We start from the raw sequence: 12,583 nt of genomic DNA on the forward strand, positions 1-12,583 counted from the left end.
TTAAATATTAACAACATCTTCTTCTGCATTTTAAATATGTAGAAAGGATATTAAGATATATACAAGGATTTAATTTAATGTTCAATTGGCCCATCACAATATGTATATGTTGTTTCGCTTCAGTTTCAGATTTTCCGTTTGCAGCTTGTTGACAAATTGATTACATGGATATTTAGTTGCTGCAGTCGCCATTTTATATTTTCGGACATGGATCGGTACGGACAACGTTATCCAAATTCCAACTAGCTGGGAGGACCAATTTGAAGGGCCAAGATATGAGATATATAATGCAGGGCTTTCTTTTTTTTTTTTTTGTCAGAAAATAATTTTATTAGAAAAATATTTTTTCCCTCAAAAATATTTATTAAAAATATAAAAAAAATACTAACTTATTGTTACGGAAAAAAAAATAATTTTAAAGGATGATTAATAAAAAAGAAGATAAAAGGACTATGTTGAAAGAATGAAAGATTGAACTATCTCTGTAGCCAAGAGCCCTCAGAGTCTGTCAAATGAACCTCCCGCTCAAGACCTGATATGCCAAAACCAGAGAAATCATTCTAAACTCGATTGCTAGCTATTTACGTTGGTAGAAACTACACCTAGTTGGAATGTTGGTCTAGGAATCTCCGGGCTTCCAGCAATAAGGAAACTATTTAAGGACGACCTATATAATAGTAACTAACATCACAGGACAAAAGACACTTTGTTGAACCCTGGTAATGGACAAAAGACACTTTGTTGAACCCTGGTAATGGACAAAAGACACTTGCGACATGGGATTGACAGATTACAAGATTTATACCCTAAACTACAGAGTAAAGAATTTCATTTCATTAGATCCACGAAAACAAAAAAATTCCAGAGGCTGTGCAAGACAATTGATGGAAATAGGTTCTTAGACCGTGTATAAAGAACACCCGTTATAAGCCCAATAAGAAAGAGTGGCAACACTCTGTATATATTCCAATGGACTACTGCAAATCCAACTGAACTTACTAGGATTGAGCCCCATATTGGCATGTACCTGGTCAATGATGGAAGAAGAAAACCCCGGAATACCAACTCCTCCCATAGAGGAGCACACACCATAAGGAGCACCGCATATATTGCCATAGCTACGGGATCTTTTGCAATGATCGATTGTTCTATACTTGAGACAGAATTTGAAGGTAGGATAGGCAAAAGATCGAGGTTGATTTGTGATAGCCGGTTAATCAATGGAAACATGAGGCATCCAACAACAACGTCGAGGAGCCAATCACCTTTCAAACTGAATTTGAACCACTCGGATGGAAGGGGCCGAAACCTTGACAGACAGTGATGTAAGATTGCAGCTCCGGCAAAACCTTCAATTACATCTATTAAAAGACTCAGGAATGCTTGACCTCGATATGTTAAAGTTACATTGTTGTAGCCCATCATCCATGCTCCTGTCGGAACCAACCAATGACCCACAAACCAGAATGCAGTCATCCAAAGAAGTGTAACCTGCAGCAAAATGATCATCTATGATGCTTAGATTATATAGAGCGCTTGGGCTGAACACCAATCAAAAGCTATTACCAGAAGCGTCAGATACTCTAGCTATAAACGTGGCACAGCAAATTTAAACAAATTAGCCGTTACTTGAAGGGGAGATTCCAGTTTCGACAACCTAAACCCAACTACTGACATGAAAGTGGATCACTAGAGTCCTAAGCCCAAATTAGCTGTACGACTAAGGTATAAACCATCCTGGTTAAGCTCCAGGGGAAGCACAAGATTCATCAATATATAGTAGATATGGCTTTATCAGTTAATTAATAAAGAAGATGATAATTACAAGAAATAGTTATCTCTTGTAAACAAGTGTAAGCGCAATAACCATTAATATTATCACCAACAATTTAAAACCTAAAGCACACATGAAATCTTAGTCAGAGTTTGCATACTAGTAATAGCATAAACTGTTGCCAGAGACTACCTGCAAGATGGTCTCTACAGTCCATGGTACAGTCCACGGTTTGTTAATAGTTCCACGTACCGCATCTACAGCCTGACAACAAAGCAATAATCAAGCATAAACCCCAAGTATCAGATTCTTTTTCAATCAGTTAAGAAAGAGGTCTTACCTACCACTTTCTTAGACTGATGATTTGCTTAGTAATTCATAAGTACATATACTGGCAAAAGACTTAGTAGCTTGTTATTACTCAAAGTTCGATAATTTTATGAACAGCCTTATTCTTCAGTTGAATTTATTATATATCTAAACAAAACAAGTTTGACCACAGCCTGCAGATGTTTTGTGCATATATATAGGTAAGAACCTATCACTTTCTTAGACTGATGACTTGCTAAGTAATTCATAAGTACATACACTGGCAAAAGACTTAGTAGCTTGTTATTACTCAAAGTTCAATAATTTTATGAGCAGCCTTATTCTTCATTTGAATTTATTATATATCTAAACAAAACAAGTTTGACCACAACCTGCAGATGTTTTGTGCATATATTCCTGGAGGAGAGAATTCGAAATACAAAAGACTTGTTTAACTTGAAAAGAATGGGAAAATACAAAAATTTAGGTCCAAGGATGCAGTCCCTGAAAAATATACCGTAATTACTCTAGTATATATTGTTAAACTCTTGCAATGTATAACATGGCGAATGACAATTGGTCTGTAACTAGTGTTTTCAGCAGTGATTGGAACCAACCTAATGGGTGCAAGTCATACCAAGAAACATGAGGATTGCAACATGAAGACAGTGGAAACTGCCAGAACAGGTCCAGACCTTAAACTATCATAAATCAACTAAAGCAAGTATCATCAAAATATAACATTTTAACTCCTTGACTATATTACAGGAAACATTTGAGCACCTAAAAGATTCAAACTGGAACTTAATACAGAAATCGTTCTTACCTCTCTAAGATTTGAAACCAGATCTCCTTTTGAACTACTTGGTTTTGTAAACTCAGACTCCAGAGCATCTTCATGGAGAATATCGTCAACAAATTCATGCTTTGAGATCTCTAAAGGAGATTCTTCACGCCTAAAGCACGAAACTTTCCACCTCTACAAAGTCAACCTAACCCATCAGAGATGAACAAATATAAACAGATATCACACACATTCAAGAAACAAACTCACATAAATTTAGGGTTAATTATCAACTAGGTCACTTATTACGCTAGAAAATATCAAGTGGGTCACTGCGAAATTTTTGGTCTCATTTGAATCACTAAAGTCATAAAAAATATCAAATAGATACCTCTAATATCTTTTCGAGGAGTAAATTTTATTTTTCATTGAGTTTCACACATTTTTCTTAGCTGTTAGTATATTCAAATGAAAGGTTATGAATTCTAGTATTTACGATAATATATTTAGATTTTAAAAAATTCATTTATTATTTATTTGATATAAATTAAACAAAATAATTGTAAAATTAAAAATAAATAGTAAATAAATTTCTTAAAATCTGAATATATTATCATAAATACTAGAATTCATAACCTTTCATTTGATTATACTAATAGCTAAGATAAATGTGTGAAACTCAATGAAAAATAAAGTTTACTCCTCGAAAAGATATTAGAGGTATCTATTTGATATTTTTTATGACTCTAGTGATTCAAATGAGACCAAAAATTTCGCAGTGACCCACTTGATATTTTCTAGCGTAATAAGTGACCTAGTTGATAATTAACCCCATAAATTTACCAATTAACTTCAACCAATATGGCAGAAAAACAAAATCCCATAAATTCAAAATCTTTTCCCCTGTAGCATTCTTATTCATGCTCAATCACCATTAACATCTCTAACTAACTTGTTAACACTTCTTAATTGCAATATATACTCAAATCCTACAATTAAATAATTTCTTAAAAGAACCCTTATCAAATATAACAAACGAAGACAAGAATTTCCCATGCACAAACAATCAAGAACGGAGAAAAACATCCCAACACACAAAATGCTTATAAATACATTCATGTTTATTCATAAAGTTTGTATCTTTATGGGTATATAATCATAAATTGGCATGAAGCTTAAGTCTTTTATGAGTATACAATCACGGGTTTGCATAAAGTTTGAATCTTTATGGGTAAATATTCATGGGTGTGCACAAAGTTAGAGTCTTTATGAGAAATTACCTTAATTGAAGAGAATTTAAAATGATGGGTATCTGAAAATTGGGCAAGTGGGAAGTGAGCTTGACGAGGGGGAGAAGGCCTGATGGGAGAGAAAGAGGGTAAAAGAAGGGGGCGCTGAGAGAGAAAGCAATGGGATTTAAACTTAAGCATGGGTTCGATTTCAACCAAGATTGATTGTCGTATACAAGTTATAATTTACCCTGCTGTGTAAATTCTGTTTATATCTGATGTGTGTGTTCCTGTGCTTATGGTCTACGGAGTATGACTCTATGGAGTTTAATTTTATCTGGGGTTTGTGCAATGGTTTCTGTGAATGTTGTTCATTTTCTATTTCTTCTTTTTGTAAAAGCTGCTATTTTTTTCTCAATTATATCCCTATCTTTATTTCTTAATCTTTTTCAGTATTTTTTCAAATAAATACTGATAAATTTTCTATTTTTATTTCAGTAATTTTTTTAACAAATACTGAACAAATATATACATAGAGGTAAAAGAATTTTCATCAACCATTTTTAAATATACAAAAATAGCAGTACAAATTTTATTAAAAAAAACTCTATGTTACACATCTATTAAATTAATTACAAAAAAAATTAATAAACTATATTTTTTATTTTATAAAGGTCAAATTTCTTTTAAGGATAAAAAAAATATTTTACAAAGATTAAGTGTTATAATTTTATAAATATAAAAAATAAAATATATATTTTTTCAAAATTATAATATACATATACTAATACGAAAATCCCCACAACCATGATAGTTCATCTTTGACAATTATAATATACATATACTAATATGAAAATCCCCACAACCATGATAGTTATTCTTTGGCGATTAATCAACAATCAAATATTTTTTCTACATTATCTAATATATAGTTCGTCTTTACCGAAGGATTGAATGGGTACACTTGACGATATGAATCATTTGATCAACAATCAAATATTTTTACTACATTATTTAATATATTTTTTACTAGTTTTTCACAGAATTCCATAAATTATTTTAGAGTTTTCATAAATCTTTATTTTCAGATTTTTATCAATATATAAAATTTAAAGAACAACTAAGATGATTATCATATTCAATTTAGTGCTACATATTCTAAAATATTTTTTTAAAATTATTTGGAAATGAGCGGTGTATTAATATGAGGTGTTTTTATTTGTTAACTGTGTTCTCAAAGATGTTTTGATTATGTTCCCTTGTCAATCTTTGAAATAAGATTTTTTTTAATATTTGTTAAAAATATCATAATTTATGTCGACAAATAATACCGACTTGATGTCTATAAATTTGGTGTCAGGCACAACTTTCTGAGCATCAACAATATACTCTGCAGACTGCACATATTCTCACATATCCTCACATTCAGAGTCTTGGAACCAATACAAGTAACACTTCCACAATTTTACAAGCTTTCAGTTTCTATAAAGATGTTTTCTGGATTCGAATTCTTCACTCAATGGCCAAGCTAGCAAGCAGACACTGGCAAGGAACATCCTTCTGAAATTTGATTTAAAACTGAGATTTACCGTGACGAAAGAACAAACTGATCCACTCTATCTTTCAAATGTGCATGCAGATAATGTGGCTGAGGAACTGGGAAAGTTGCTATAGGGCCTATAAGTTTTGAGTTTGTGAAAGATGAACCAGTAGTAGTGCTACTGGCATATCTGTAAAGTACAGAAATTGACAATCTTGTGTTCAGTACTGTCTGACAGAATATATTCGGAAGGTCTTGAAATGACATCCTCAAATCCAATGAATGGCCAAGCTTTAGATGAAGGACCTTCCAAGTCTAAAACTGGAAAACACTGACTGACATCAAGGCAGGAGTATCGAGAGGGATAAAACTACAAGAGGTTGTCAAGAGGGGACGCTGAGCCAGCTTCATGGCTTTTCGGATAAGTGGACAAGATTTGGTGTTAGATACGTTGTGCTTGGTATGATGCTAAAGTGTATACTTGCTATACGTTAGGTCACATGTTCAAGTTATCAAAAAAAACAAACTCTTATTGGAGTCTGGTACCTAAGGCTAAGGCGATGACATAAGAATAAATAGATAGTGCAAGACATACTCTTGAGAGAGACTTTGCCCTTTTAAAAATGGGTCCTGTTCCCTGACATGTGGTTGTCAGGAAACGTTTATTTGACAACCTACTCCCCAGCCGTTGGATCGACGATCCAACGGCTGGGACAAAAGATTCAGTTTTTAAGTGTCCGCGCTTAAAAACCGCGGACACTAGGTCTTTCCGCGTGTTTCTCCCGCGGACACACATGCCTATCCGCGGTTAATAACAGCGGACAACACAGACTGTGAAAACCTAAGTGTCTACTTCTAAAAAAATATGAAATTATACTCTTTTTTTTTGAATTTATGGATTTAGATGATTATTATGATTAAACTAATTTTGTTTTGAATAAATAACAATTAACTTTATTTTATATTATATGTTTAGAATTCTTTGTTTATATATTTTTAATAGTTAGTAGATTATTATTAAAATTATCATTATTACCTATACATTCTAATCTTAGTATTTATTTTTTGTGTTATATAAAATATATCTAAATTTAATTTATTTAACAAAAATATAAAATGCTACTTAGACAATGTATATTTTTTAGACGTTTTTCTTGTTTTAAGTTTTAAATTAATTTAAAAGAGAATAATATTTATGTGGTATATATATCCAATAAAAAGAATAATATTTATATATTTTACAGAGAATAATATTTATGTGTTATATATACCACATAAAAGAGAATAATATTTATTATATATTCTCTTTAAGTACATAAATATCACCCTAACCACAAAGTCTTTTACAACATTACACAAGCTTGTTAAAGTAAAAGAAAAAAACAATATAAACAGCAAACCATGCAGCTAGAAAGCAAGAAGGATCGAGAAAATACAAAAATATTTAGCATAAACGTCTAAAATAAAGTACATTGTCTAAGTAGCATTTTATATTTTTGTTAAATAAATTGAATTTAAATATATTTTATATAACACAAAAAATAAATAATACTTATAATATATAATATGTGACAAGAATAAAAATTATATATTAACTATTCACAAAAAAATTAGTCAATCAATAAAAAAAATTTAAAAAAATAACAATTAAATTTATGATAAAATACTAAGATTAGAATGTATAGGTAATAATGATAATTTTAATAATAATCTACTAACTATTAAAAATATATAAACAAAGAATTCTAAACATATAATATAAAATAAAGTTAATTGTTATTTATTCAAAACAAAATTAGTTTAATCATAATAATCATCTAAATCCATAAATTCAAAAAAAAAAAGTATAATTTCATATTTTTTTAGAAGTAGACACTTAGGGTTTTCACAGTCTGTGTTGTCCGCTGTTATTAACCGCGGATAGGCATGTGTGTCCGCGGGAGAAACACGCGGAAAGACCTAGTGTCCGCGGTTTTTAAGCGCGGACACTTAAAAACTGAATCTTTTGTCCCAGCCGTTGGATCGTCGATCCAACGGCTGGGGAGTAGGTTGTCAAATAAACATTCCCTGACAACCGCATGTCAGGGAACAGGACCCAAAATAAATAAGGGTAATGTTGTGTACACGAGGACCTTACCAAGTCTCTGTTGTTAACGGGGTCTTGTGTACTTGATACGACCATCAGGAGATGATAAAAATATTTGGATACTGCAAGACATATTATTGAGAAAGACATTAGCCTGTTGCCTATGCTTAGAAACTAGGAAGAAGAAAACATGGAATATGAAATGAGACATATTCTTTAGTATAAACATCTCAGCAACTTGTTGATCTTTCAGAAATAAACTTGAGTTAAGGCTCAAATCTCACGCAACATAGTATTCTTACAAGAAATATGAAAAGGTTCGTTAAACAGGATCATCTTTGAATCATTGAGCATGCCAGCTTAATCTCCTTTTCAGTTCTAATCATGTTACACAGTGAAACAGGCTGAGATCTACATGAAAGTGTAAGTTCTTAACAGTAACTGGGTATACAAAACTGAGTAGTATAACAAAGTGGAAAGTGTTCGATAGTGGAGTACATGATGTGGCCATCAGAAGCAGCACTGGGAAGAACTAGAATCTCATAGAGGCGGGATTTTTTAATACCAAGTGCCTTAAAATAGAGAAAATAATTTGATATATTAGTTCATAATTCTTAAGCTAAATTATGTCAGAAGGCAAAATAAGAGAATGGGTGCCTTCGAAGGCTCAAACCAACGTACAAAAATCTCCTGCAGACAATCTTAGTTACACAAGCTTAACTTTAAACTAACTTCAAAACAAGGGGGCTGGTGCTCCTAGTTTGGCCCTGAAGCCAGTCTAATTGCGCTGTTTAGATTCTAATTCCTCATGCATGCAGCATTATTGAGGTCAAGCATCTTCCTATCCAATATTTTCTCCTCTTTCCTTCTATTATTGTGGTATGATTCTTGTTTCTAATTACGACACAAACTTTCTCCTCCTAGCTAGTTGCAACTGCCTCACTCCCACTTCTTTAAATTCCAACCATTGTATTCCTCATTCTTTCAATCTCAAAACTCAGAGTATCAGCTCTTCAGCATACTTTAAACTTTAACACAACACACTAGAAACTCCTACTCTTGGGAGTATTGTTTCTAAACTGGAATTCTCTGTCAAGAGCGCTCAGAGAGTTGATTATACAATGAATGGGAAAAATGGCAGTACAATTGAGATCAATATAGCTTCCATTACCAAAACTAACATACCAGGAACTATAAAGAGATCAGGTGATGTGAAAGTCTCGTGTAAAGGATGGATTTCAATTCTCTGGGAGTTCTGCAAAGAAGACAGGAACAGAGTAATATTCTCCTTGAAAGTAGGGCTCGCTGTTCTACTTGTCTCTCTACTCATACTAGTTCGAGCACCTTACAAAGAATTTGGTACAAGCATCATCTGGTCCATCCTCACTGTTGCCATAATGTTTGAATACACAGTTGGTAAGTGCATTAATACAACTCTGCATGCATGTATTCTAATTACAGAGCTTCATGCATTTGTCCATATACAATTACGAATGCACAATGTGTGTACAATATCGGCTGTGCATATGAAGTTAACACTCATGTGCATCTTCTGAGGGGAATTTTTGTTATTGAAGGTGCTACATTCAATCGAGGGCTCAATAGAGCTCTAGGAAGCCTGCTCGCTGGAGTACTAGCTATTGTTATAACTCAAATAGCCTTGAGCTCTGGCACTACTGCTGAACCTTATATAATTGGTATCAGCATCTTTATAATCGGTAAGTTCCATATATTGTCAAATGTAATGCCAATATATTTGGATGACAACTCAAACAAATTCTGACATGTTACAGGGACTGTTACATCATTTATGAAACTATGGCCATCACTTGCACCATATGAGTATGGTTTCAGAGTTGTCCTCTTCACATACTGCTTAATTGTAGTTTCTGGATACCGTATGGGAAATCCAATCATAACGTCTATAGACCGACTATACTCAATAGCTATAGGAGCTATTGTCGCAGTTCTAGTGAATGTCCTAATTTTTCCCATATGGGCTGGTGAGCAGCTGCACAAGGAACTAGTCAAGAGTTTTAATTCAGTTGCTGACTCGCTTGAAGGTAAACCAACAGGTTTTAGTAACTTAAAAAGTTCAATGTATTACTTATAGAAATGTTAAATCATCATCTGGGAAATTTTAGAATGTGTGAGGAAATACCTAGAAGATGACGGATCAAATAATCCTGAATTCTTCAAAACAGTCATAGATGAGTTCCCTGACGAGCCAGCATATAAAAAATGCAGATCCACACTGAACTCCTCTGCTAAACTCGAGTCCCTGGTATATTATAAATTTATCCTTTATTCTTCAAGACAGATACTTTTATATTTTCCACAAAATTGGCTAGCAGGCTTATTATGTTGAATACTTTTGCTTCCGATTTTAGGCAGTTTCAGCTAAATGGGAGCCCCCACATGGCCGGTTCCAACACTTTTTCTACCCTTGGTCAGAATATGTAAAAGTTGGTGCAGTACTAAGATATTGTGCATACGAGGTTATGGCACTTCATGGTGTTCTTCACTCTGAAATTCAGGTTAATTCTCATTGGGACATATTTTATCTGGAGGCAGACATAAAAACATGCATATAAATCATGAAATGAAACATTCAATAGTTAAAAAATGGAACTGATACTGTATCTGATCCCTTATTACTACCAGATTTTTTGGCAACTTAACAATATGGCAATTGAAAAAATTCCAATGCTGATGTAAAGAAAAAGGTGACAACACAAGGAAGTTGAAGAATCATACAATTAGAAACCATATTGTCTTGTTTGAGCTGACTATCAGCTGGACATACTTAACTAAACATCAATTTATCAAGAGAATAGAATATAAGGAAACTTAATTCTAAGAACTTATTCTATTAAGCAATATTTTATTTATTCTGCTACCTAACAAGGGCTTGAAGATTTTTGTGACCTAATTTATATGCCATATGCCTGCCTATATACTTATGAAATGGGCCTAAAATTTATCAGCTTGAAAAAAAAAACCTAAATCAATGATGCTGTGAATGTAATTTGCAATAATAAAATAAAAATTCCTTACCTTATATTCCTGCAGTATTTCTGGCACTTTGGTTTAGGACATATTGCATCTTGTTTGATCAGGACAATTCAAGACTTCTACTGCACTTTACATGTATCTCCCTGTTCCTATTTAAGAACCGATGAAGTAGGAATCTGCATCATATCCGGAGCAGTGGGGCAAACCGGGAGAATTATGCATCTTTCGTCTTTTGCCTACAATAAAAAACAGGCTTTATCTGAAATACGACAAACTACTTGATAAATAATGTGAGTTTAGAGTGGGAAGAAAAAAAAATTCTCCTAAACATTTTCGATATAAGTATATATAATATTTAACTCATTAACACTAGGGGGCAATTGGATTGTTAATGAGAACTGGAATTATATGGAATCCCTTGGAATATGAGAAGAATGAGTTATTCGGTTAATGAGAATAGGTTTCTCATTCCAGCTAATCAAACCCCTCAACCAAACAACATTCTGATTCCCATTCACCGGATTGATATTCTGATACAAACAGCCCTTGATTGTTTATAGCATATGAAGGGAACAGCAATTAAATCTTTTATTCATTTTATGCATAATGAAATGATGAAGAGTTAGCATTTGCTCGCTATTTTGCTAACATATTATTGATTTAATGCTATACAGGCACCCTTCAATCTGAGATTAACATTTCAGACAGAGATCCGAGAGGCAACAAATCAAGCTGCAGAGCTAGTTCGATGTTTAGGAAAAAACATAAATGAGATGACGAGAAGCCTCAACACTGACCTAATAAGATGCGTTCATAGCTCAACAGAACGACTCCAACACGCCATTGACCTGCATTCCTATCTCCTTGCTTCTAGTAACGATGCACCAGATAACTCAGCTAAGCTACTTCCCAAACTCTCTAGAACTTTTACGCCCACCCTCTCTGAACTATCAGAGCAACTGGCTGAACTTGACACTGAAGCCTCAGAGCTTAAACTTTCTCCAGCTGGCCAAGACACACCTGTAATGATTCCCGTGACACCACGTGTTGAATCTTACCATGAGATGACGAGGAAGCATTCAAGAAGACTCCATTCTTGGCCGTCTAGGGAGGTAGATGCTTTTGAGGAGGAAGGAGGGCTTGAAACAAACTCTGTTACCCGAATGAAGGCCTTGGAGAGCACCACAACACTGTCACTTGGCACCTTCACTTCTTTGATAATTGAATTTGTCGCTCGGCTTGATCACTTAGTTGAAGCAGTTGATGAGCTCTCCAAGATGGCAAAATTCAAGGATGAGATTCTGTAAAAAGAAGAATACTGTGAGTCCTAAGTTGGACAATATTAAAATAAAGTAACAAATCCTAGCATTGTATTTGTATCCTTGTTGACACCTCGCTTCTAAGGTCGAGTGTTCAAGTCTCAGTGGAGACATGTGTTTGAGTATCAGGTCGGGCCCTGACAAACCCCCTATTTTCCTATCCCAGTAAAGAATACCCTCGCATTATATACATGCCTGGGCACCAACCAATCTACCATTTTTTTTTTAATCTCTGTAACCATTTTATAAACTTGTCAATGCCATATATTGTATGCTAAAGAAGAAGAGAACACCAACAAATATCAGACTTAAGTTGGCAAGGAACTCCCTACACATCTCTAAGACATAAATCAGCATGGATACAGAAACTTCTGTATCGATGGTTCAGCCTCAAGGCCACGAGCCTTACCAATTTTCCCAAAATCTCAAAATTCTAACCCACATAAACCAGACCTAGACGCCCACTCTGTACCATGGTTGGCAGACCCGACAGAAATTCAACCTGCAAATTTCGAATTCGGGTCCTA

The 12,583-nt window shown here is 33.9% G+C and overlaps 2 protein-coding genes across 5 annotated transcripts; one reads left to right on the top strand and one right to left on the bottom strand.

Moving 5' to 3' along the window:
- Positions 1 to 723: 723 nt before the first annotated feature.
- Positions 724 to 4,394, bottom strand: LOC108206788 (uncharacterized). 3 transcript variants are annotated; one of them, XM_064088449.1, is made up of 5 exons: positions 4,148 to 4,394; positions 2,910 to 3,062; positions 1,967 to 2,038; positions 1,408 to 1,491; positions 1,172 to 1,309 (listed from the first exon to the last, which is right to left on the bottom strand). In XM_064088449.1, exons 1-5 carry the CDS (start codon positions 4,295 to 4,297, stop codon positions 1,262 to 1,264), a joined length of 507 nt encoding a protein of 168 aa, XP_063944519.1. In that variant the 5' UTR covers positions 4,298 to 4,394; the 3' UTR covers positions 1,172 to 1,261. The 3 variants fall into 3 exon arrangements, with proteins under 3 accessions (XP_017232683.1, XP_063944518.1, XP_063944519.1); XM_017377194.2 differs by having other exon boundaries at positions 724 to 1,491; positions 4,148 to 4,387; XM_064088448.1 differs by lacking the exon at positions 1,967 to 2,038 and having other exon boundaries at positions 724 to 1,491; positions 4,148 to 4,393.
- Positions 4,395 to 8,634: 4,240 nt separating this feature from the next.
- LOC108208161 (aluminum-activated malate transporter 9) lies at positions 8,635 to 12,332 on the top strand. 2 transcript variants are annotated; one of them, XM_064088450.1, is made up of 6 exons: positions 8,635 to 9,138; positions 9,300 to 9,440; positions 9,516 to 9,785; positions 9,927 to 10,006; positions 10,113 to 10,259; positions 11,412 to 12,332. In XM_064088450.1, exons 1-6 carry the CDS (start codon positions 8,844 to 8,846, stop codon positions 12,042 to 12,044), a joined length of 1,566 nt encoding a protein of 521 aa, XP_063944520.1. In that variant the 5' UTR covers positions 8,635 to 8,843; the 3' UTR covers positions 12,045 to 12,332. The 2 variants fall into 2 exon arrangements, with proteins under 2 accessions (XP_063944520.1, XP_017234147.1); XM_017378658.2 differs by having other exon boundaries at positions 8,637 to 9,138; positions 9,867 to 10,006; positions 11,412 to 12,331.
- Positions 12,333 to 12,583: the final 251 nt, after the last annotated feature.

This window comes from Daucus carota, chromosome 2 (genome assembly GCF_001625215.2).
Source record: "Daucus carota subsp. sativus chromosome 2, DH1 v3.0, whole genome shotgun sequence".
NCBI lineage: Eukaryota > Viridiplantae > Streptophyta > Magnoliopsida > Apiales > Apiaceae > Daucus > Daucus carota.